Source organism: Stigmatopora nigra, chromosome 18 (genome assembly GCF_051989575.1).
Source record: "Stigmatopora nigra isolate UIUO_SnigA chromosome 18, RoL_Snig_1.1, whole genome shotgun sequence".
NCBI classification, from domain to species: domain Eukaryota; kingdom Metazoa; phylum Chordata; class Actinopteri; order Syngnathiformes; family Syngnathidae; genus Stigmatopora; species Stigmatopora nigra.
This window is the reverse complement of record NC_135525.1, coordinates 8589175-8613646: the sequence shown is the minus strand read 5'-3', so window position 1 is coordinate 8613646 and position 24472 is coordinate 8589175. Positions and strand designations below refer to the sequence as shown.

General features: G+C 38.7%; 5 protein-coding genes across 6 annotated transcripts; 1 reads left to right on the top strand and 4 right to left on the bottom strand.

Annotated features, from left to right (window-relative positions):
- Positions 1–84: 84 nt before the first annotated feature.
- Positions 85–2181, bottom strand: LOC144211959 (uncharacterized). Its single transcript, XM_077739535.1, has 9 exons — positions 2025–2181; positions 1555–1830; positions 1428–1472; positions 1236–1300; positions 1070–1138; positions 831–999; positions 658–765; positions 530–578; positions 85–396 (listed from the first exon to the last, which is right to left on the bottom strand). The coding sequence occupies exons 1-9, from the start codon at positions 2142–2144 to the stop codon at positions 266–268; spliced, it is 1032 nt and encodes a 343-aa protein (XP_077595661.1). The 5' UTR covers positions 2145–2181; the 3' UTR covers positions 85–265.
- A 296-nt stretch (positions 2182–2477) lies between these two features.
- On the bottom strand, positions 2478–5428 carry LOC144211958 (uncharacterized). The gene is made up of 5 exons (XM_077739534.1): positions 5217–5428; positions 3166–4674; positions 2900–3089; positions 2705–2831; positions 2478–2623 (listed from the first exon to the last, which is right to left on the bottom strand). The coding sequence occupies exons 1-5, from the start codon at positions 5256–5258 to the stop codon at positions 2563–2565; spliced, it is 1929 nt and encodes a 642-aa protein (XP_077595660.1). The 5' UTR covers positions 5259–5428; the 3' UTR covers positions 2478–2562.
- A 436-nt stretch (positions 5429–5864) lies between these two features.
- On the bottom strand, positions 5865–14249 carry LOC144212110 (uncharacterized). 2 transcript variants are annotated; one of them, XM_077739747.1, is made up of 13 exons: positions 13965–14249; positions 12052–12366; positions 11345–11638; positions 10472–10777; positions 10130–10240; positions 9468–9629; positions 8733–9047; positions 8178–8228; positions 7845–8099; positions 7425–7769; positions 7071–7334; positions 6249–6557; positions 5865–6157 (listed from the first exon to the last, which is right to left on the bottom strand). In XM_077739747.1, exons 1-13 carry the CDS (start codon positions 14014–14016, stop codon positions 6129–6131), a joined length of 2808 nt encoding a protein of 935 aa, XP_077595873.1. In that variant the 5' UTR covers positions 14017–14249; the 3' UTR covers positions 5865–6128. The 2 variants fall into 2 exon arrangements, with proteins under 2 accessions (XP_077595873.1, XP_077595874.1); XM_077739748.1 differs by having other exon boundaries at positions 8733–8963; positions 13965–14245.
- A 3344-nt stretch (positions 14250–17593) lies between these two features.
- LOC144212013 (chymotrypsin-like protease CTRL-1) lies at positions 17594–20193 on the top strand. The gene is made up of 6 exons (XM_077739594.1): positions 17594–17812; positions 18278–18295; positions 18391–18556; positions 19014–19282; positions 19396–19544; positions 19615–20193. The coding sequence occupies exons 1-6, from the start codon at positions 17755–17757 to the stop codon at positions 19915–19917; spliced, it is 963 nt and encodes a 320-aa protein (XP_077595720.1). The 5' UTR covers positions 17594–17754; the 3' UTR covers positions 19918–20193.
- Positions 20194–21588: 1395 nt separating this feature from the next.
- On the bottom strand, positions 21589–24327 carry aldoab (aldolase a, fructose-bisphosphate, b). The gene is made up of 7 exons (XM_077739471.1): positions 24193–24327; positions 23474–23592; positions 22910–23176; positions 22673–22833; positions 22332–22590; positions 22037–22236; positions 21589–21943 (listed from the first exon to the last, which is right to left on the bottom strand). Exons 2-7 carry the CDS (start codon positions 23583–23585, stop codon positions 21851–21853), a joined length of 1092 nt encoding a protein of 363 aa, XP_077595597.1. The 5' UTR covers positions 23586–23592; positions 24193–24327; the 3' UTR covers positions 21589–21850.
- Between the last annotated feature and the right edge of the window lie 145 nt (positions 24328–24472).

The window sequence follows — 24472 nt, the reverse complement described above, 5'->3', positions numbered from 1 at the left end:
TTATAAGGGTTAAATGGTTTAAAGTCTGTCCATTAGATTTTCTTTTCTTAAACAACAACCCATCTTCATTAAGCAAAATAAGAATAGGACAAAACATTTTGTTTTTATTCATTTTCAGCTCAATCACAGACAGGAAAAAAAAGTTCTCTGAAGAACATAATTAACAAGTATATTTGATCCTGCCAAAACAAACTTAAAAGATTTTCCAAATAAGTTAACTCAGCCTTGGATTAAAAAAAAAGGAAAATAAGCATATTAGTGGTATTTAGAGCATGAACTCTAACATCCTTTTCAGCTGATTTTGGGCTATGGATGACCCCGTGTTTTGACTTTCTGGCTTCCTGGCATCACATTCAACCGAGGCTTCATCGGGCCTGACAGTTTGGCAAATATCCTCTAAATTCAACAAGTAAAACAAAAACATAATATTACAAATGAGTCAAGTCTTGCTCATAAAAAATGTAAAAACAATTGGCCTTTTCTCTCAGTGAAAGTAAACAAATAGCATTAACACTTTCTGATGTCATACCTTGAGAGTTGCTGTCAACTTTGACCCTTGCTCGTTTCCTCTTCTTACCCTAAAAAGTCAAAAAAAAACATCTTCAAGACCAAGAAAAATATTCCAAAGCGCCCCCGAACATTGTCGTTTTTACTTACATAATTCTCAGTGCAAGACCAGTCGGGATGCTGCTGTGTGTGCAGTTTTTTAGCAGTATCGGCCTGGTCATAGTATTTCTTCTGCTCTCTTTTTGTCAGCGACTTCCACTGCAGAGACACGAGACCAAGAAGTCAGTTTTTCCGTGCAATGGCAGCCAATTTTAGACACTTACCATCTGTCCGATTACTTTGTTGACATCGGCGCTGTTCCGAATGTTGTGCATGGCCACCACTTGGGGCCTCTGTTCCTGCCGGAATAGCATAAAGGCATTGAGTGGCTTCTTGATGTACTGTTGTTGGTCACTTCTCTTTCTATCGTTTTCATGTTCTGGAGATCCTTTTCTATAGAAAGGCAGTACAAGGTTGGAATTTAATACTGTTTCAACTCGGAAAAACAAAAAATGTTTCATACCTTGACCGTGATTTGTTTGGTAATGTGGCAGTAATAGGTGGACATGAACTTTGTGGTGGAATTTTCTTCCTGTTTTGAGAAAATACACATTAATTAATAGTAATTAAGTAATAATTGTCATTTTTAGAGGGTCACTAGTAGTAAATGAGTAGACATGTTGACTTACATATAACCAATTCTAGAGCCCTCCATGGGAAAGGTTGGCTCCATCATTACTGGTGTGTCTTCATACTAAAAAGTCAAATAAACACAGAAAAAATACATTTACTTTCAACTGTGATTTGATTACTTTTGACATGGTTGGAAAGACATAATTGGTCCATGTTAGGATTTATGATGACAGAAATGGTCTTCTTACCAGGTGACAATTCAAAGGACTTGTGCACCACTCATAAGGGAGACACTGTGGATGAGAAGAAATTCCATTAAAGTGTGCAATTTCTCAGAGATGTTGTTTATTTAAATGGAATTTTTTTAACCCCTACCAGGCCTTGACTGTATGGCATCATGAAACCAGGATAATTCAACTCTGGAGTGGGCGCCGTCGTCACAGACATGAAAGTTGGAGGTTCCAGTCTTTTCCCGATGGGGAACCACATACCCGAGCCATCTACCTCACCCTCCACAGTCCGAAGTTCGGCATAGATGGTCTCGTCGGGGGCGTCACCCAATAAAGTGAGATTTGGGGGTAACGACGGGTCAGAGACGTCCCCCATGATTTCATCTTCACAAATAACCAGATCGCCCTCATCCATTGGATCCTGCAAATGTTTAAACAAGTCAGATATGGTCCAAAAAAGTCAAAAAAAAAGTGAAATCAATGTCACATCATGTAACAAAAGCAATGAAGATATCTAGTTAGTGCAATTTTACAGTTATACCAATCTACTAAGAGTGATTTAAAAAAATAAAATAGGCAAAGATATGAATTTTCTTAATAAAGTCATCCACTCACCTTGAAAAGTTGAACAGTCAATGACACTTTCAGACTTTTTGAGCCACCCCACATGCTTGCATCTTTGATCCTTTGGTGTCTTTGTGACATCACATGTACAGCAATCACCATGGTGATCATGATAACCGCCCCCTTTAAGTGACCTGCGGATAGTGGTCTTTTGCCTCATTAAATCAAAGACAAAAGAATTTCATAATAAGAAATGCTCTTACAGTCGGACAATTGTAGATGTAATTGTAGTCTATGTTGCTTTGATGATATGCTTCAAAATGATGCAATATAGTTTGCTTTGAGTATTTAATGGACTATAGTAGCAACTTTTAGTCTTTTATATGTATTTACATGTAGATTTATGGTTAATTTAATTCATTTTTAATAAATTGGGAGTAGTTATTGGTCTTTTTCATTAATTGATAGAGAAAATTATAATAGAAATAACTGCTGAATGACTGGTTATCATTTCTAATGACTTTTAATAGAGTTTAAATAAAGCATTACATTAATTTTGACATGTATTCACAAAAATATACAATTGCAGTCAGTTGTTGGAGGCTTTCTTTAATTTGTTCTTGAGCTCTGACATGAGTGGATTACCAAATCTGAAAAGAAAATATGATTGGATTATAGAAACAGATTGGCTTTTATTTTGTGAAAAAACTAATGATATACTTGGTATTTACCCCGTTGGTTTTGGTGGAATCCATTTGACATTTTGTGGCATATCAGATTCTTTAGTTGCATCAGCCTTTGGAACTTTTTGGGCCTCAGCATCCTCCATCTTTGGCAATTTTCTCATATTAGGAAACCCTTAAAAATAATAATATTTAACATGAGCATACTATGGCAAACTTTAAGGTTGATTTGAAGAAACTTGCCTGGTACTTTGATCCCCAATCTTACATTTCCCAGGATATGAACACTTGCTGGAATTTTGGATGCCGGTGTAGCATGTTCAGGTTCAACGGATGGTCTCAGGAAAAGAGAGTGTCGGTCTTTTGGTGGCCTGGCGCGAGGGTTTTTCACAGAGATTCTTGACTTTTGAGGAGCAAAATTTAAGGTGTTCCCCTGTAATGATACCAAAAAGTGTGCCTTTTAAGATAAGATAAAAACGCATTTGTGATTATGAGAGTACTCTACGTACTTGACTTTCAACCTCATACATAGGCTGAGAATTTTGTGTCTCTTTATTTCCACCAGAAAGTGTGGAATGTTCCTTTTGCGACTCCTCCGAGTCGCTTTTACGGTCCTCAAAGTCGGTCTTCAAAACTTCCCAAGTGCTCAACTCGAGAACATTTTGTATGCTGTGTTGAAACTCGTCAGAAGACGAACCGGCGATTATCGCCTCCTTTGCTTCCCAAAATGACCGATCTGAGAAGCCAAACTCCGGTGACGATATTTCAATAAAGCTTTCCGTCTCGGACCTGACTCGCAGCGTCCTTTTTTCCCAAAATGGCTTCTTGCTGGATATCTTAACATGTTCGGAGTCAACGTTTTCCTCCGCGGAAGCAGTTTGCATCCCCAAGTTGAGGATATCTTCAGGAACGCCATTTTTATTTTGACTGGCTGAATAGAGTGTTATTTCCTCTATGTTTTTCACAAGATGCATAACAGTTGCTGTGTCTTTGAGCACCTCATTGACCTCCAAACTTCCATCTTTTGAGAGCTCCTCTTGTTGCTCTTCTGTGTCTTTGAGCACCTCATTGACCTCCAAACCTCCATCTTTTGAGAGCTCCTCCTCTTGTTGTTCTGTGTCTTTGATCACCTCATTGACCTCCACACCTCCATCTTTTAAAAGCCCCTCCTCTTGTTCTTCTGTGTCTTTTATTCCATTTTCAGTCTCATCTTTGGCTATGGATGAGCCAATAAGAGCCCCCATCTTCAATTTTTGCTCATCATCAAAGAGGTTGTCATGAGAGAATCCAGTAGTAACTTCAACGCCATCTTGAATGTCTTCTGTGTTATCATCTGATTGGTCACGAGGTGTATTTGGGAATGCTCGTGTTGTTTCATATTTAAAGGCTTCACTGTTCTCTTCAGGAAGCGGTTGAAGTTTCTTTGACACATCACACACAATCAAAGACACATTTTTAGAGGTTCCATCAATTTCCTGTGTATTCTCAACCACAGGCTTTACCAATACTGCTGATATGACTTCTTCTTTGCAAATGTTTTTGTCTACATTAAAAAGCTCTCCTACTTTCTGTTCCTTTTCAGGTTCATTTGTTGTGTTTCTTAGACTTTCACTACCAAAAACACAGTTTTCTTGATGTTTCTCTTTGAATCCTTCAGGTTGTGGTCCAATGTCAAATTTTGAACAGTCTCCATTTTCCATATTTGCTTGGCTTGAAGCTTCAGGACAGTCACCAATAGTCTTCCCTTTCACAGTTAACTTGGACAAACTTAAGAATGTCATTGCAGAGTTTCTTTTAGGATCGCCAAATTCTGCCTTCCTTTCTCTTTTTGGGGTTTCTTCAATAGTCGAACCAGGCAAAGGCACGACTAGATCAGAGTGGTCTTTGCAGATACCTGCAGCAGTAGGAGCATCACTGCTCAAACTGCTTCCAATGGTGGGTTCCTGAAGCAGATCATCTTTGTAGTTGCTTGAAGGATCGGGCCTGAGAAATCTGTTGACGGCTCCGGTAACATAGTACTAAAAACAGTTAGAGGAAAAATGAATTCAAAATTTACTGACAGTGACAGCAATAGACATTCTATTAATATTATGTTTAGTGAAGTTATGATATGTTGGCCTATCAGTTAACCCCTTTGATGCTTATTAAAATCAAAGAAAGTGTAAAGCAGCATAAATGCTTTTGGGTGTGTGCAGAGTCAATCTGGATTGGACGTTTATCACAGTCAATGGCAGCCAAGGTGATTTTGCGTTTATCTAAGAGTTAAAACACATGAAATATTTTAAAATCTTATTTAAAAAATGGCTTCAAGATGTGCAAGAGCTCCCCTTTGTTTTTGGAGAAACGCATTACAGAAGATAGTGAATATAAAACGTCTTTTCTATTAAAACCGTTGGATACTTTATTTAAATGATATATTTAGTATTTTTATTTTATTTTCAAGGATGTACAGTGTTTTTTTCCCTCTGGAGTTGATAGATAGAAAAAGAAAAAGGGCTTTCAACTGCAGTGCAATTTCAAATTAATACGCAAAATAATCACAAATCGTGTTTCTACTCACCAAAATATTCCACAACGTCCCCTCGACCCTCGTTGGCTCCATCGCCCAAAACGCCAGTTTGGATCCAAATGAATAGTTTGTGTTAATTTCAAGAAATTTGTGTAAAAGCACCAATTGTCACTTGGCCGTCCAGTGCGTCGCTTCCAATTCAAACAGCGACAAAATGATTGCGCTCATTTGCGTGCTTTTAGTAACTTCCTCATAATACAAAATCTTCCGGTCTAACGTGATTAATGACAGCTGATAAGTACAAAAAAAGACATTTTATTTCTCCCCAAACTCTCTAAATTGCCCATTATAAGGTTGTAAACAAGAACAATTCCTTCCAAAGTAAAATGACCAAAGGCATTTTAGAGAGAAAATAAAACCTTTTGCTTGGGTTTTTTTTTGCCAAACATAAGGCTGGTGGGCTAGATGTGGGCCCTCAAATAATTTTAAGTGGTCCTAAGCATTTTTTGTATTACAGTATATTGTATGAAATTAGCATTTTGTTGTTACCACATCAGTGTGTGTCACTTTTAATATTTCACAGTCCTTAAAAAAGAGGAACTTAAAATAACCTACAGTGAAGTGTCTCAACTACAAGTGTGTATTAATATATAACAAAAAAGGAGAAGTCTAATTTCAAATAGGAAGTATTGAGCAACATTTTAGTATTTCAGCACAAAACAAAGTCAGATTTTATTTACTGATTTTAATGACGTGTTACATAGTGGGATTTTTTCATAAAAAAACTTGTACAAAAATACATTTTAAAAAGAAAAAAAATCAAGCAGCTGGAGATGAGATTGCACAAATAAATACATTAGTGAAAGCAACACTTTTCTTGACGAGAAATGCTAAAAATTCTACTTTTTAGTTGGAGTATAACATTTTTTAGTGGCAAATGCTTCTTGTAACGGTCATGGTTTTTCACATGGAAGACATTTCCTCATTGGGCTCTGAAAGAGAAGTTGGCATAGAGAAAATAACACTTGGATTAGTATCTTGCTTTAAAAACAAAAGTGAACAAAAAAATGTGTCTTGTCTTACCTGTCCAACTTCTGTAAACAGGAATTTTGAGTGCAGGGTGAGTGAGCTCAACAAGAACTCTCAGCCGAGCCCTTTCGCTTTCCCTTCTGCCTTTTGTCAAATTAACTCTGTTAATATACAACGCTCCGGAGTCGTCCTCTCGATCATCGTATGTATCGTCATCATCATCATCACTGTCCTCGTCCACATCGGATAACTTTTGTCCCTCACATTTGTCATCATTGTTATTGTTGTTGTCCTCTTCTTCCACTTTCTCATCTATGTACGCTATCCCTTTTGTGTCCAGATCTGTGACAGCAGCAATTGTCTCTGTAAAGAAAATAGAGTAGAGTCAATATACCATGGATAGAATATCTATCAAAAGTAATTTGCTTCAAACATTTACATACCAACACACACACACATATATACACATATAGACATATACATATAAATGTACATGTACATTTATATGTATGTGTTGGTATGTAAATATATGAAGCAAATGTACATGTACATATACATAGACTTATACACAGATATACATATTTCATCTAACAGTACTAGGATCAGCAAAATTTAGTGAGTAAAGGGCCGTTCCACTAGATGGCAGAAGCTAACTAACCTTTTAAACTAAGTATCCATCAATTGCCACTCCTGTTCAACACAACAGGTCAAAGGTCCACACTAATTATTGATATTTATGAACAAATTGATATACAATCTTATCATAAGATTGTATACATACACACACACAAGTATAAGTCATAGTTGTGTGTATATGAATGGACACAAATGGAAAAAATAAAATGTAAGCTTCACGGGCATTAGAAAATGTGTTACTTGTTGCATGTCTGTTCCTCCGTTTGTCAGTCCGCCTAGGAGGCCCTTGCGTGGACCGCTCGAGGGCGCATACACTTTTAAGCTCCCGCTGCCCATCATCTCCGATCTCCTCTGTCTCACTGGACTCAAGTGGCGAGAGGGTGGTCCCGCCCGCTGTCCACAGTAACTTGACTTTGGGGTGACCTCCTTTCAAGAGGAGGGAGAAGACGCCCACTCCTTCACTGCTCCAACACACCGAAATGGAGGAAGGAATGCTTGGAGCCACTGAGAATGGAACAGAAATTCTCTATTGGAAACTGAGTAAAATAAATAAAGGCACAATGAAAGTGCAAAGAGCAAATGAGTCACGTTTACCAATGTCAACATTTCTCCAAAGTCTCTCAATAGGTTCTTGTAGGGAAAGATGCTCAACTCTGCACTTAATCCAGCCCGCTTTCTGTCTTTTCTCTCGGCTGGGGGCCGTCCTCAAAGTGGCCGTGGTCCTGTAGAGTCTGGGGTAAACCTCTACGGGTCCCCAAAGCTCTCCGCCGTCCATCACTTCGTCCTCGCTGTCGTCTCGCTCGCCCCCTTTCACTTTCATCCAGGTGACCGCTATGTCGGGTGGGTAAAAATCGGTGATCTCGCACCCTAAAGTCAGAATTTGGTCCGACGCAGAAGCAGCAGATGAGATGTCAGAGACGCGTGGTTGCTTGATGAAGCCTAATCAGAATGAGATAGGATGTCATATTCACATTTAAGGCTTAAGAGTTTTAGGTCAAGGGTCTTGAGTCTGACCTCTGGTCTCTCGAGTGACAGGTTGCTTGAGGGCTATGTGATGGACGCTGACCCACACTTTAGTGCCTCCCTGCTCCAGTTCAGCTCGGGGAAGTTTGCACTGACTGGAGGCCGTGAAGAAGCCCTCGGGATTGGGGCGAGGTGAGGTCGAGGCGTGGGAGGCCACGGGGCTCAGTTCCCCACCCTGGCAGAACCAGCGGAAGGTGATGACGTCTGGGTGGAAGTGGGATGCCCGCACGGTCATGCTGATGACGTCTGGAAAGACAATATTTTTTTAATGCTACAGTTGAGTAAATACAAAGTAGTCGCCAGCCAATTTTAGGGGTAAATCACCTGGGTCGTTCAGTGTCTCTGCCAGCTGAATTTCAGATACTTCTGGTGTGGCTGAATAGGTGAAAACAAAAGAACTTCACTTTCTGGCATGAAGAACTAAATTTTCTACCCTTCAAAACTAAATGAAAACTAAAGAAAAGTCCTTTCTTTTGTCACATTTGTCTTTTCTCAGTGTATCGCAGATTTATCAAATGGCTTGGATCTGCCAAATATACCGTAAAGTTTACAGTGTAGGAACAATAAAACAAACTTAAAATGAGTTGGAAAAAGACTAGTCATGATTGGAAAGCATTTCACTAGTCACTGGGGGATAGTTTCTACCTTTGGGAGGTCAATTATATAGTATATAGGGGGTTTTAAGAGTGCAAATAATATTCACTGGGTACTACAAAACACTTTATCTATAGGGCGCTTATCTACAAAGTCTTGGAACCGGTTAACTGCAATAAACGAGGTACTACTGCAATAAACGAGGTACTACTGCACTTTAAATACATCAAACTGTATTAAAGGAACAGATTTTAGTCATATAAATAAATTAAAGTAATGCCTTACATAGTACTGTAAACCTTTCTGATGATCTCTCCATCACAATCTTGTCTTTTCCAGCATAGGACACCTGACACTTAAATACAGCACCCTTGTGGATGGAAATTTGCGGGATGAACGTCAGCGAAGAGACGAGTTGCTGGACTCCACTTCCCGTGGAATACAGGGGTCCCTGCGAGTGTAGCTTGTAGTAGCCCATTTCTCCTCTGTTAGGAAGCAGAGGACCCTTTTCCGGCGCTGGGGAAGTGAGAGTTAGGCCGTAGGGCAAATGGATGGTGGTTAGGCGGTTAAAGAGGCAGTTAAAATTTGCGCTGGACGTCCCTATGTTTGGACGTTGTTAGCAGAATGAAGGTGAATAGCCAGAGAAAATATATTATGCAAGTCAGTGATTTGTACTCAATGATTATACTCACATTTGTCAATTGCACACATGAAGTATTAATACACATTATACATGTTTTCTTTTTCCCATGGTAGAGGAGCCATTTGATTGGCAGAGGAATTTTTCTGAAGTTGATGACTAACATGAACACTATTAAGGAGTGGACATTGTTTTGAACTAAAGAAGAAAATGTGTTGATAAATATAAAAGCCAATGATGAGTAGGTCCAAAGTGACTTTTTATTTATATAATGTACATATTTAGAGTTATATTTGGTGTTCAATTTGGAAAAAAGAGTGGAAGGACAGCATTAAATATAACAATTAAGGTGATGTGGGACTTTTTGATGTAATGTCTACCTGTGAGGGAAGTGTCAGAGATGGGGGTGTCATTGAGGAACCAGGCAGTCTGGACTCGGTCCACCCTGCGGCCTTCGATGCTCACGCTCACTCTGCCCTTTTGACCCACGATGATGCGAGGAGGGAGGATGATTCCGGACACTGCCAGTGATTTCTGCTTCTCTGATGGACAGCAAAGAAAAGTGTGGCAATGAATGAAAGTTATAATAAACCAATTGGGACTTGTATAGGAGTATATGTAATGGTTCCAAGAGGTTTTACCCCTTTGTGTTTGTTTAAATAGGCCCAGATTTGACAGTTTGTTTGTTGTTTCCTCATAATTTAGATTTTTTTTTGTTGATCTAAAATGTGTGTTGACTTACTGCGGTTTACTTAATTGGTATTGTAATGAAATGAAAGTGACTGCAATTAAAATGGGTGAATCTAAAACAAGTAGTTCAACATTAGTAGTACTTCAAAAGGTGAAACAAAAAGTAAAGCAGAAGAAAACTTGTTCTCATCACTCTTAATTTTGCATAATGCTGTCTAAAAATAATGTCATTCAATTTTACAATAAAATAAAAAAGCATTATGTCTTCGAGTTACATTTTTTTTTCCATTTGGGGCCTTTAGTGTGAGAACTTCCACTATTATATCATAAAAACTTTCCACAAACCCCTCACCATCACGTCGCCTCCAAGAAAATCCAAAGCACAAGAGAAAAACAAGCACCAGGGAGATACACATGAGTGCCACGGAAGCTTTGGCGGACTTTGTCAGCACTGGCGCCGCATCTGAACAAGAACAACACCAAAAAAAAACAATCACAACATATTTCCCGACCAAGCTATGTACTGTAAAACCAGAAAAACAAGTTGGAATTAAGATCAAATCACCTCAACAACAATACGAGAAAAGTAAATCTAAAAGCTTTGTTTTGATGAGCACCTTCTGTGTTTATATTGTCAATTTCAATAACCTTTTGTGAATTTGCCCATGCTATGAAAAAATGAACAATAAATCACCACGGGGATCCAGTTCTTCCACAAATGCCGACGCCCGGGTAGATTGGGCAACTCCGGGTTGGTCCACCACGCACTCAACCTCTCCGCCTATTTTCCTCTGCTCGTGGTCTAAAGTGAAGTAACGTGCGGTTCTGAAGGTCCCGTCGGGATTCTGCTGGGCGATGGGCGGGTCTGGGAGGATGCTGCCATTCTGTAGCCAGGATACCAAAATATCCTCCGGGTAGAAGCTTTCCACGTCACAGAAGAGGGTGAGACTACTGTCGGCTGAAGGCGAACGCATGGCTGACATTTTGACAGTTGGGATGTCTGAGGGAGCATAAATGTTGTCATTAAATTCGTAATTTGTGCCATTTACTTGATGATTAAATGATATGGAAACATAAAAAGACGACAGTTAGTTTGGGGTATGGTTCTTGGATTTGATAAACAGTGCAAATTTAATTAAAAAACAAATAGATGTAGTCATCTAATGAAAATAAAATGCATGCACGGACAAACAGGTTTTGTTTGGTGAGAGATTCACGCATGGTTTGCTCATCTTTCGTCACATCTGTGAAATGAAAACAGTAACGGAAAGACCTTTGCAACTGGCTTTAGTTCAAATAGTGAAGGCTTCTATTATGTCAGTCTTAAGTGTGGGAATTGGAACTTGCCTCTCAGGTTATACATGTATACATTATATATTTCTTATGTCTTTGGCATCTTTAAGACGTTGGAATGATAAGGATTGTGTGTGATTTTAACCTTTGTGCCCTCTTCAAATGTATTACTCTTTGGACACTTTCTGCAAAAATAACCCACACAAACTGCTTCGACCGTTAAATATAATCAGTTGTGGCAACCCTATTGCCTCTAATGAAAGACTTAACTCACGGGTGATGTTGAGTAGAAATTGGACTTCTTGAATTTTGCCACTGTGGTTCACTTTGCAGCCAAAGGTCAAATTCTGGTCCCCTCGACTTGGGTAGTAGGTGAGATTGGCAACGGCGCTGTAGAAGCCATTGGGGGTCTTCTCCCCTTCAAGCTGGTTGGTGGAATAAATGATTTGGCCATCTCGGATCCAGGTGAATGCCACAGGTGGAGGGTAAAAGTCATCTGCATGGCATTCAAGCTGGCTCTCGGCCCCCAAAACCATCCATTGTGGCGGCACGGACACAAATGGGGGAGCTTTGTCGGAGAAAATCAGAATGCAAATGGTTAGAAAAGAATAAAATGTTACTGTGCATTTACAACTAAAAGAAACTTAATTCAATAATTGTAAAACCCCTTTCATAAACTAGACATGTGGCTATTCTAATAGAGCAGGGGTGTCCAAACCTTTTAAAAATAAAATCAACACTCAAGGACAATTTAGCTTCTAAATTTTAGTGCTCAATCTGTTACCAGGCAGATTTTTGGCATGTGGGAGAAAACCAGAGTACCCAGCGAAATCCCACAAAGCCATGGGGAGAACATATAAACTCAGCTCAAGATGGTCGTAACTTCCAGGGGATTGAACCCTCGATCTCAGAACTGCCAGGCGCACATGTTAACCACTTGGTTAATAAAAATAAATAGATAAATGAAAATTTTCAGCCTACCAATGACATTGAGTGTGATATTGTTGGAGTGCAGCTTTTCTGAGTTGTAGCGGACTGTGCATTGGTACAGTCCCTGCACGTTCAGCCCAACAGCGAGGACGCTCACTGAAAAATCCCCATTGAGGAAATGGTCGAGGGTCCAAAAGAAGCCATCTTTTATCTGCACGGTCACATTCTTGAACGAAGCCACGCTGGTGTCGTTGCTCACCCAGTCCACTTCCAACAGATTCTCTTCCACTTGCTCTAACTTCAGTGTTACGTTGCAAGGAAGGCTGACATTTGTATTCACTTGGGCTTCTATGACAGTGGAGGATACTGTGGACAAGTTGAAGACATTTTGGTTCAAATGAAGCAAATATATAGCAGAATATTTTCAGAAAAATCAGATTTTTATGCGTTTTTTTGTTAGGTTTGCATTGGATTACTTTGGTAATGGGAGTTTAAAATTTCACTGCATAAATACGTATATTTTTGGCATTCAATATACATGAATAATATCATAAAAAATGCATTTTCAAGTATATAGTGGAAACACCTCATTCTATTGAAATGAGCTTCCACAACAATGCAAACTGCAATAAAAATAATAAGTAAAAATTCAATTTACACTTCTAAAACCCTCAACATTGTTATCTTTGTATACGTATTGGACTTTGTGTGAAAGTAAATGAATGAACAAATACAAAGTGGTGCGAAAATATAAAAGAGTGTTTATTTAAACACTTGATGAACTTGACAGGGCAAATTTCTGAAGTGAGTTCAATTGTTAACTGCTCATTCTTAAGTGGATGAAAAACTATTTACTCAACTCTTCATGACAATGCATTTAATAAGTAACTAGCGAGCACAATAAATACCTGTCAGCAAATATAAAAGCGTGCAGTGGAAAAGTTTATAATTCTCGTGACCAACTAATTGTTTGCCAATGTAAGGTAAGAGTTACAAAACTGTTTGGTTGTAGGAACAATTATATTTATTAGTAGAGTATCAACAATGACAGGGATGCTTTGAATGTCTTCAAATGTGTCTTGATCATATAATTAGTCATTTACTAGTCAAACTATATCAACACAATCACTATAACACGCTTCATTGTCGCAGTTAGTACATTATGTGACCTTGTAAAGTGTTCCCTTGAAATACAAGTGGATACAACTTGGGAATTTGTAAAGATAAGAGCTGCTATTCAGTGGATTTATTTGTTCCTGCTATAATTTTGTGTAAATTATATGGTGGTGAATTCAACTCAATTCACAACAAGCATTTTTGGCAGATAGTGACCCCTAGAAAACACAAATAAAGCATTTTATTTAAGTTATGCTGTCATAGTAAACATGACTGCATAAATTAAGCAAAACTACCGAAAAAAAAATTAAAATCCTCATCTGTTTTTAAATAAATAATGAATGGATACATAACTGTCACAGCAACAAAAACACAGATTTTTAACCAAGAGTTTGCTTAAATAAAAATTGCCATCAAATATTACTAAAGTAGCAAGCATACTATAGAGTAATACACATACATATAAGTGAGCAAGAGTGATCACTAAATAAAATATGTATTAGTGATCACTGCAGTTTTTACCCAGCAAATTAAGCCACCTTGTGCACATTTAACAATATTCCAACTTTCTAATCTCCTAAACCATTATTAATCCAAATAAGATTTAAATTCAAAGCCTAATCGGAACACATTAGTCATTTATTCAATGCATAAAAGCCACACTGCACCTTTTCTAACTCTTAAATAAACATCTGCAAGAGAATAAGCTTTAAACATGCCACCTTTTCTAAGAAAACTCGCTCTTTACTGTGTTTTTAAGTTACCTGTTCACATTAGTGTTGTACGGTACAGTCAAGTGAAATCATTAAAGCAACAACGCAGCCTTTGTGTGAGGACATAATACTCACCATTGTTTATGAGGTGCACCAAAACCACACAGACGAGGACTTTACACTGCATGGCCAAGCTAGTCTTGAGAACAACTTCTTATCATCAGGCCTTCTTGCTGTCTTATATAGCGCAGTTAAGTTAAGGGGTGGGCTTGATGAGAAATATCTTCCCCTAGGCGAGAAAAAACAAGGTCTGGGATATGTGTAGTATATATATTTTCTTAGCGCAAAGAAGCTGGGATGTGCAGGGACACTTCCAGAGTTAAAAAAAAAAAGGGTTCACTTAAAATTCAAAAAGGCGTCCGGCCAAGGTTTTGGGCCCACTTTACATTGGTGCTGTGTTGCCAGGAACAAAACGTAATCCTGCTGAGTTTATGTGGGCAAACACTCTTGCGAGACTGCAACTCCTTTGTATCTGTGGTTACATTTGGATCAAAATGAGAGAGAGAGAGAGGCATTCCCTTATGTGTTGGAGAACAACTGTAATGAGTTTAAAGCCTGAGGATGTTTTTTTTTAATGATGGATACCATGTTTATTGAATTTAACGCTATTTGACCTCTACTTGTATAGAGCACGGGTGTAAAACACATCTTATACGAGTATTGCCAACAACTGGGTTGAAGTGTGGAGATGAGGGTTATTAGCAACAACAAAAAAGGGGAAACAAATAGGAATAAAAATGATTTGAATAAAAATATACACTGTTTTTACAGATGTGAGTTGAATTATGTCACTTTTTTGGTTGAAAATGCCTTTATTTTATTTTTTTCTTGTAGTAATGCCTGTTTTCAAACTATAACTGCTGTGTATTTTGGAAAATATTGATGATAAATGTGTTTCTTGTTCTAGTTTAGTTGTCTTTTACTTTAGCGAGGAACATGAAGTCAATGCAAAAAGTGTTGTTTTGATTGGACACTTAAAATCATGCAAAGGGCCAGATCTTGGCCTTGGGCTTTAAGATTGATACTATTATCTTTCGGCATTTAAAAGAGGACATCTGCAGGTTTGGGAAATTCCTAAACTTTAATTAGATGGGACACGCGTTTGGTTTTGTACGTGTTCAATTGTTTTCAATTGCTCCACTTTGCTTCAAAGGGGCAAACTTTAGAAGAATTTCGAGTGCCACTTGTGTTCTACTTGCTCGTTTGTCTTCATGGAATCGAGCTTGCATGTGAAGAAAGCTGTGATGCAATGTTGTGTTTTCTCTTCTCCTTTTCATCGGTTTTAAATGACCCGATAGTGAGTCAACAGGCACACAAGCCCATGGAGGGGAACTGATAAAGTGCCATTTGATTCTTGTCAAGATCTTGTAATGACCTTTATGTGTCGGCTATTTGCGCCTATTCTTGAAAAAAACGACTATAAACAATGATAAGGAAAAGTAAACCTCAGCAATTTAATTACCCTTTCCTATAAGAGAATTGCAAGTAGGAATAAATTAGTCTTTTTTTTAGAAAAGTACAATAGACAAATACAATTTCTAAGCGTGTTTTGTGAACAGCTGAACCACAAATAAGATAATCAGAAAAAAATAATGCTATACATGCCTCCTCTTTGTTTGTCAGTCATCCAAATGGTGTTTTCCACATTCCAAAACATGCATGTTAGGCTGGTTGAACCGTGAGAGTGAAGGAATGAATCATAGTCATATTATATGCATCATGTCATTCTTAGAAATAAGTGAACATGACATCCAATCATCAAATAGTTTGGGCTTTTTAGAACTATGAAAAAGAACCACACCACCAAGCACTTTTTACTGGACTGACTGAACATTCATAGTGACAAATATACTGAGACCTGTCACCCTCAACTGGTGATCACACATATTACATCAGCAAAGGCAGATAGTATTCACTTTACTGTTCAACCACTGCATCAACAATTTTATATTTACTGCCAAACATGCCTGATTTGTGTCCTTCGGGTTAGTGACATCAATAAACATCCATAGGTTACACCTTACCCGAAGCAGGCCCCTAAACCCCCGGGGCCCGCCACACCATCAGGCCCTCTTAGTTGTGCCCCTGGCATATAACCAGTAAACAAATTACCAGCATGTGGGTAGTCAATGGGAGAGTTAATTTCACAAATGAATGATGTGTTCTAACATTGTGGCTGAATTAATCCTGTAATGAATCCAAACCAACAGGTAATGATTACATTGAAAGTCTGCCAAAAGGCGGATCTTTTATTATAAAATTAACCTGGTTAAAGAGATGGGGCTTGAGGGGGTTTGCCAGACCACTTCTCTTAGATTTATCTGACCACACCTTACTTTTTCCAGGGCGGTGTCCAATTCTTTTCATCTAATTCAACTCCAGACTGCCATTGTATGCTTGTCGTTTACGCTGTTTAGGCAATTTAATCCAATCTGAGCAGCAAGCATTACTATATCTTTTTATAATATATTAAATATACATTGTGGTGTTTAAGAAAAATGTGTCAATTTGTTTGTGTGTTCTGTTATTTATAGATTTTTTTTTGGCCATAAACTTGAATGAAATTGTTAACAAAGACTTCCTCATGCAAAGCTAACAAATATTATTATCTCAATTGAAAAGAATTGACCAAGTGCACACACCCATGTCCCTTTGATTTATTTGGCTTGTGTAAATATTAATATTGTATTATGCAAGCGTGTCGTTTCATTATACCTCCATTTTATAAAATGAAATTGTTGTTCCTGGCTTTAACCAAACTTAAAAGGACAGAATATTTGCCAAGTATTACAACACTCTGTGAATACTAACCATGTAAATGAAAAAAACTACAATCTACATACAACACCATCTGAGCTTCTTTACTTATTTATTTTTAAACTTGACTATAGTGAGTCAAATAATTGATGATGTCTTTTGTATTTATTTCTGCACGATAAACATTTAAGTCCCAGAAACATAAAAAAAGTAACTTACATAAACCAATTCATAGGAATTATTCTAAACCTAACTCTTCAGAAAACAAAATGTATTGCTTCATATAGGAAAATTACTATATTCCAGTTTATATAATATAGTGTGCTGTATATATATTTATTTATATATAAGGTAAAGTCAATTGATCGCACACACTTTGTACACGTTTTGGGCGTGCTTTGTTCACACAGAACACGTGTGTGTTAAAAATTAATTATGACGTCTCAAGGCCTAGTAGCAGAGGACATAATAATCACTCTGGTCTTATCTTTTACTCCTTGTTACTTTTTATTGACCATAAAATATTGTCTACAAAGAAGGCGTTTCCTTTCTATTACTCAATATTGGCTCTTCATATGGCTGGTGGTATACATACTTATATTATTTTAATAAGCATCGATGGGAATAGTCGAAGAGAGGAAAAAGGCTGATAAGTTAGAATTAGAATTAGAAATGCTTAAAAAAATAATTGTTGTGACGATAAAAAAAATCAAAAACAATATAAAACAGGGTGATTGGAAATCCTAAAATGTCTTGTATATGCCCATCTAATTCCAGTCGAAAACTATCCAGGAAACGTCTTGAGAAAATAAGATTCCAATACAAAATGGTCAAAGTGCATATTGCTCCATTCCCATTCATTGCAGACTATCAAGACCAGTAGGAGCACATTCCAAAGTTGGGCTAAAGAAATCTGATTACTTGTCATAAATGCATCACTGAACAAACACAAACTCTCTAGATAAGACACCTTCACTTCTTTTGTGGCTAGCACAAACATTGCATGCAGCTGGACATGAGCAATAGAAAAACTGGTTTCATAGGAGTGGTTACAGTATAAATAGGCATACCAACAACACAACAAGCAAGTGTACTCCTGTACTTGAACATGATGATGGTGCCAACAACATTGACTCTCTTATTGGGTATATTATTCACAAGTCAAGGTATGGTGCTGAACTCAACTTTTACTTTGTCTATTTTTACGTTGTTTAATTGTCAGGCTAAAGTTTCCTTGGATATAATATATTAAACAAAGAGCCAGGGGCTGTTACGTTTCTATTTATAATTTTCATAGAAAAACAGAGCATGATTTGCTTTTCTATATTATGCTAATATTTTTGTTTGAAATCCCAGCATGTTATTAAAAGTATTTTCTTTGTAAATCTTTGTTTTTGGTTCAGGCTTAAGGACGATTATCCATATAGGTCTCAATTAACAATTCAATATGTGTATTTTATACCATAACTTGATCATCACTTATTTATTCGTATAACAGAAGGTTAATATTGACTCAGGCAATTCTAATATTATCATTTTTAGAAATTATTGTCAATGCCTTAACTGTTAATGGTTTTAAAAATGTGAGTCAGATTAAAAATACACTTATTTTTCTAATCTTTTTTCTATAGATGGTGTGAAAGCTCAAGGTAGGTCTTCCAATATGTTTCCTCACCATAATTTCAATGCACTAATCACACTATGGCGGCAAGTTAACCCTTTATTCACGCTTCCCTATCTATAGTGCCCTGTGGAGTTGCGCCATTAAACTCAAGGATCGTCGGAGGTGACGATGCCCCGGAGGGCAGCTGGCCTTGGCAAGTCAGTTTGCACTTCGATGGCAGTCACATTTGTGGGGGGTCTGTGATCAACCAGGAATGGGTGCTCACGGCAGCCCACTGCATTCCAAGGTAAATGGTAAAAAACCTGCATGGGAGACCAAACCCTGCCTTAATAAGTTTAAGGTTTAACCCATTTCTAAAGATTGGCAATGTGTTGAACATGAATTGGCTAATGTTCACTACAAAAAGATAAGATATAGCTGATATAACCATCACACACCCTGAATTCATATAAGGGTGTGTCACTGGCTTTTGTCAAGGATGATGGTTTTTAAATAAATGGACACTACAATATCTGGTCTTAAAATAATTGAAAAAGGAGTGAATGAAGATATTACATGCAAACTTTTAGATTATTATATCATTTGGATTGGCCTAGGTTTGAATCGGAATCACCAGATTTTCCATTCCCGATCTGATAACCCCAAGCAACGTATTAAGGCGAAATTAGAATGTTTTTTTTTTTTAATTTGGGCAATTAATTGCGGTTTTTGACAAAAGCCACATTCTCCAATTTTCCACTTAGCACCGATCTTGGACGTTGGCGCCTTTTCTTCGGAAAACTGAATCAGAGTACCACCAATCCCAATGAGATCAACCGGACTTTGACACAGATTATTGTCCATCCCAACTACAATGACACGAGCTTTAACAACGATATAACCCTCATGAAGCTAAGCAGCCCCATCACTTACACCGACTACATTCGACCCATCTGCATGGCAAGCAACTCCAGTCAATTCAACAATGGCACCATGTGCTGGGGCACCGGTTGGGGCAGACTGGGGGCCGATCGTAAGTATTTTAACCCCCGACCGTTCAACCAACAAATATTATAAATGTTCCCAGATACAGTGTTGTTGATGTAGTCCTGTCAATTTGCTAAAAATGTCCTACTTTTCCTGCAGAACCAAATGAAGCCTTTGAAAGACTCCAAGAAGTTGAAATTCCAGTCATCGGAAACAACCAATGCAAGTGCAGCTACTCCTTTGTGGCTAACGTCGACATCAACAATAATATGTTATGCGCAGGTCAGGAGGGAAAAGGAATTTGCCAGGTTTGTGTTTCAAGTTATCAGATCATTGCATCTTTACCTCAAAATATGTAACATCTATATGTCTTTTCAGGGTGATTCGGGCGGTCCCGTGCAATGTAAACAAGGTTCCGTCTGGATCCAGGCAGGCCTGGCCAGTTTCGGCATCCCCTGCGCCACCGACGGCTTCCCTGAGGTGTTTGCTCGCGTGTCCTATTTCCAGGATTGGATTACGGCGCAAGTGGAGGGCGCCGACATTAGTTTTGTGGAATTCACTGCGACCGGCAATGACCAGGATGACAACTTTGTATGTCCGTTTACAGATGACAGCTCAGCCACGGGAATTCTTTCCAGTCTTAGCCTCTTGCTTGTGGTACTGCTAATTCAGACTTTGTGACTGATTTGATGACAAATTTTAATACATATTCTCTATGAATCACATTTCCTTCAATAAGGATCTGATTGAATGATTCTATTCCACTAAGCAACATAAACTACCTGAATTTTACTGTTGATTGTAACAACACTGTCAAGGTTGATGCGGTCTTATTTCATTCATAACCAGCGTGGACTTCATCATGTATAACATTGTATGAATCCAAGATATTTTGTATATATTAAAGATGATTAATGGTCTTGAAGTGAAGAACAAGCCATTATTTAAAAAAAATAAGCCCTTATTTGTATGGAATTCATTGTCATTGCATACAAAGTGATTAAACTATACATTAGATTAGCTTTCATATGAAATGTAATATACAACACCTTCAATATCTTATACTGTAATGTGAATATGTACTAACTGAAAGCAATAACCAACAGTAAAATAGTATCACAACACTTATCTAAAACAGCCATGCCCCTTTTTAATGAGTCATCATTTAAACAATGCCAAATAAAAAAAAAAGGATACAATTAAAAAGATAAAAATAAATCGAGGCGTGGTGCAGATCATTCTTGGACACACTGGTTATGCAAATTTTCGGCGAGGGAAAAATACTAGTTTTTATATTGTGCTAAAACCAGTTTGTCTTTGTGCAAGTCATATTTACCTCAGTTGAAATATTAAAGTGTCTTTTGTGTAGATTACTTTCAAATGGTTGCCAGTCATTTAATCTCTAAAATTGCATACTTTTTAGTAAGTAGTCAGAGCGGTATACTATTAGTATTGACTCACCTTGCCTGGAAAGTAGGAAAACAATCTTGATTTACAGTACCACAAAAATGGAACCTGCAACATTGAAGAAAATACTACTTTGACTGCAGTATAGGGAATTCATGCACAAAAAAATTGTAACAGATTTTACATACCTGTACACTGTTTTGACATCTGCACGTTCACTACCAGAAAACACTGATAATATTGTGTCAGTAAGTTTTTTTTGTTGCATTTCCAAGCCAGAAAAGACATGTGAGTCTCCAATTTAGTTGATAATTGAGTCCTGTTACAAAATGCCATGTGAGCAGAAAAGAGTCAATCACCATAGTTTGCTTTAAAGGGAGAAATTGATATGGAATATACTAATTGGGAATTCATATTTTTACAGGGATTGTTGGAATGGAACCAAAATTGTTATGGGAAATTTCAACATATAACTGGGATTTAAGTAAACATTTTTGTCACTCTCCTACACGACTAAATGTCATCATCTGTCCGAAGTAGTAGTATTTAAATACCACAGTGTACTAGTATACCACAGAAGACAATTATACACAGTTTACCACTAGATGACAGCAAGTAGCCTACAAATAAACCTCAGCCTGTAGAACCATTGAAATTTTAAACAATTCATTAAAAGGATGTTATTTAATTCTCTACATTTATATATATTTTTTCATGTAACAATGCATTCGAGTAATGCTTTATGTTAATTTGTTAACTCTATGCAGTTATTGGCTGGACACCAATTGAAGGTACCTCCTGCCTGATATCCATAGTTGCCTGAAATAGGCTCCAGCACCCCCATGTGAGGATAAAAAGTTCAGAAAATGAATGGATGTTAATGCTTTGTCTACCATTGACGGTTTGAAGTGAAAGGGGTAGCCGCGAAGGAACGTGTAGAACAAATAGTGTAGAAGGGAAAACACTTTATTTCATTGAACTGGTATAAATCCAATGAAAAGTCATACAACTTGAGTATAAACAGCGTGGGAATAATCACCTGAGTAGTGGTGTGAATCAGCCCAAGGTCAAGCACAACCAAAAGGGAGGAGCTTTACCATCTCTCATTTTCAACCGAGAGGCTTCATATGAGCAGGGAGGTGACAAACGAGTCATGAGACTGGTGCAATTTTGTGAGAAGGTGAAGGTGGCAATGTGCTCATTTTTTTTAATAAGCGTGATTGGCCACGAACAGAGACTCTCCACCGGCAGTGCTGGATCCGCTTGAAGCGTATTTACCTTGGCATGCCTGACTGTTGGCCTGAAAGAAAAAAAAAACAGGACAATAATTTAAAATTAAGCAAAGTACAGATGCTAAAATACATTTTGCCTTTCAATGGGAACAATTACATACCAGAGCTCTCTTGATAAACTCCTCCTGGCAAGCTTTTCCATTCTCCTTCTTGCCTCCCCAGGCCTTGAGGGCTGATGCCTGCAGGGCACGTCCGTAGGAGAAGGTCAGCGCCCATGGCCTGTGCAGAGGGCACTGGTTCATGGCGTTGAGGTTGATTGAGGCCTCCTCCTCGCTCTGACCACCGGACAAGAAGGTGATGCCTGAACAAAAGAAGGAGAAAAGGTAAAATGAGAACTATCTGAGCGAATGTGTTGGTCAAATTTGATGCGGAGGAGGGGGTGGAGGCTGGACGTACCGGGGACTGCGGGGGGCACGGTACGGCGGAGGGCGGTGACGGTAGCCATGGCGATCTCCTGGTTGCTGAACTTCATGGAGCAGGAGTGACCGGCGGTAACCATGTTGGGCTTGAGCAGAGTACCCTCCAGGTACACGTGGTGGTCGGACAGAGCCTTGTAAACGGCAGCCAGGACCTTCTCGGTCACGTACTGGCAGCGCTTCAGGTCATGGTCGCCATCGGGGAGGATCTCGGGCTCCACGATGGGCACGATGCCGTGCTGGGGAAGACAAGGGGGGAGTGTCACGAGATGTTAAGACTCTTTGCTCTCGTAAAAGTAGTCAGGGGAGCTCTTGTCTTACCATCTGGCAGATGCTGGCATAGCGGGCCAGAACGTTGGCGTTCTCAACGATTGCCAGTCTTGAGGGGGTGGTGGGGGTGATCTTCAGCACGCAACGCCACTTGGCAAAGTCGGCGCCGTCCTTCTTGTACTGAGCGCAACGCTCGTACAGTCCATCGAGACCTGGAGCAAACAAGATAGATTAAGTTTAGAAAAAATAAAGGTCTGAATTCTGAGTCTAAATTCTCTCCTGGCTCACCCTGAGTGGTCGTCTCGCCGTTAGTTCCGGCAAGGGGGACCACACCTTTGTCGACCTTGATGCCCACCACCATGTTCCTCTGCTTGAGGTGTTGGGGGAAGAGCACGCCACTGTCGGACTTCTGGTACATGGTCTCGTGGAAGAGAATGACGCCACCGATGCATGGTGCGGCGCGGTCGTCGGCGGTGAAGAGAAGCTGGCGGTACAGCCTCCTGTTCTCCTCAGTGTTCTCAGCATTGATGCTCTGGAAGCGTTTGGCAACGCTACCTGAAGAGCATAATATAAAATTGAATGAAGACAGTTTGTTAAAGTTTTTGAGAACAAATAAAAACGAACTGGAATGGCTAAAATACAACAATAATTTACATACAACCCCTTAAAATGACACATTATAGTTTCAAATTTTAACGCTATGAAACTGTTAGATTTTATATAGATCATTGAAAAAAACTGTAGTTAAGTAGTATATATTGAATGTATTTTTACTGGGAATAAAATGGTATTTATAGACATGTGCAAAAAAAAGAATTGTGAAGAATTTAGAGGGGAAATTTTAATCTTTACCGGTGGACTCATCTGCAGCAAGGATTCCCTTGCCAGGAGCGACGATCCTCTGAGCGATATCGCTGAGCTCCTTCTTCTGCTCAGGAGTGAGGAAAGGGTATGCGTGAGGCATCTTGACTCTGTTCAGTGAAAGGAGAAAGCAATTTTTGGGAAGGTAGCACAAGTTCCGGAAGACAAAACCCCCCCTTCTATCTTATACTGGTGCATGTGTGACTAGAACAAGCATGTGCTTGACCTATTCCATTTTCTACCCGCTTATCCCTGACCTTTTCACTCCCCTGACAACACTAGAGTGAACTAAATATATCCACCATGGCACTTCCTGTTCACTAACTTTGTACTTGGGTGTTATTTGAAAGTATGCAGGCAACTACACAACAGAAAAACCATGTTTTTTTTCCAGATTTGAGGAAAAAAAAACTACAGTCAAGGTGAGAGCAATTAAAAAGTAAATAATGAAATATAATTTAACATTTCAGAAAGACTTAAGAATGCTTTTGAGATTTTTTTTTGCCTTGAAAGTCATGTTTCTGGTTAAATATTAATAGTCATACATATTGACTGACATTTCAGATGTAGAATAAAATGATTGTTATGCTATATTTTCATGATATTGCAAGAAAGTTGGTTGAAAATATAGGTAAACACACCATGCTTGTAATGTATACTAAATAGAAAAAAGTGATTAAAGTTAATTAATGGCAGGGTTGGCCTTTTACCTTTGAGTTTAGAAGGAGAAGCTGGGAGAAGCAAGAGGGAGGTAGAGAAGTGGCCTTCGTCTGCGACACCCTCCAGGCTGGCTGGCTCTTGTATTTATCCTCTCTTTGTGACCCTTCACATTTCAGCTGCACGGCTATAAAAAGAACAGGACGCAACCAGAGATGGCTCGTGACATTCAGAGCGTCTCGGGCTGGAGTGCGGCTGTGGCCCTGGGCCAGCCAAAGGGCAAATGGTCTGTGGAGTACAAACCGCTACAGAATGAGGAAAAACAGTATGTGA

Bases quoted from the DNA above. Each gene is read 5' to 3' on its own strand.
- aldoab (XM_077739471.1), bottom strand. From the start codon at position 23,585: ATGCCTCACGCATACCCTTTCCTCACTCCTGAGCAGAAGAAGGAGCTC. The intron at 22,237-22,331 runs GTACGTCCAGCC...TCTTTTGTTCAG, and splicing joins CGTGCCCCCCGCAGTCCCCG to GCATCACCTTCTTGTCCGGT. The intron at 21,944-22,036 runs GTATGTAATTGT...TTTTTCTTTCAG, and splicing joins AGTTTATCAAGAGAGCTCTG to GCCAACAGTCAGGCATGCCA.
- LOC144212013 (XM_077739594.1), top strand. From the start codon at position 17,755: ATGATGATGGTGCCAACAACATTGACTCTCTTATTGGGTATATTATTC. The intron at 18,557-19,013 runs GTAAATGGTAAA...TTTTCCACTTAG, and splicing joins GCAGCCCACTGCATTCCAAG to CACCGATCTTGGACGTTGGC. The intron at 19,283-19,395 runs GTAAGTATTTTA...CTTTTCCTGCAG, and splicing joins GGGCAGACTGGGGGCCGATC to AACCAAATGAAGCCTTTGAA.
- LOC144212110 (XM_077739747.1), bottom strand. From the start codon at position 14,016: ATGCAGTGTAAAGTCCTCGTCTGTGTGGTTTTGGTGCACCTCATAAAC. The intron at 10,778-11,344 runs GTGAGTTAAGTC...ATGCTCCCTCAG, and splicing joins ATTTCTACTCAACATCACCC to ACATCCCAACTGTCAAAATG. The intron at 8,229-8,732 runs GTAAGGCATTAC...TCACCTATTCAG, and splicing joins AGAAAGGTTTACAGTACTAT to CCACACCAGAAGTATCTGAA.
- LOC144211959 (XM_077739535.1), bottom strand. From the start codon at position 2,144: ATGATCACCATGGTGATTGCTGTACATGTGATGTCACAAAGACACCAA. The intron at 1,473-1,554 runs GTAGGGGTTAAA...TCTCATCCACAG, and splicing joins TGCCATACAGTCAAGGCCTG to TGTCTCCCTTATGAGTGGTG. The intron at 1,000-1,069 runs GTATGAAACATT...GCCTTTCTATAG, and splicing joins CCAAACAAATCACGGTCAAG to AAAAGGATCTCCAGAACATG.
- LOC144211958 (XM_077739534.1), bottom strand. From the start codon at position 5,258: ATGGAGCCAACGAGGGTCGAGGGGACGTTGTGGAATATTTTG. The intron at 2,832-2,899 runs GCAAGTTTCTTC...ATTATTTTTAAG, and splicing joins ATTGGGGATCAAAGTACCAG to GGTTTCCTAATATGAGAAAA. The intron at 2,624-2,704 runs GTAAATACCAAG...TTTTCTTTTCAG, and splicing joins ATTCCACCAAAACCAACGGG to ATTTGGTAATCCACTCATGT.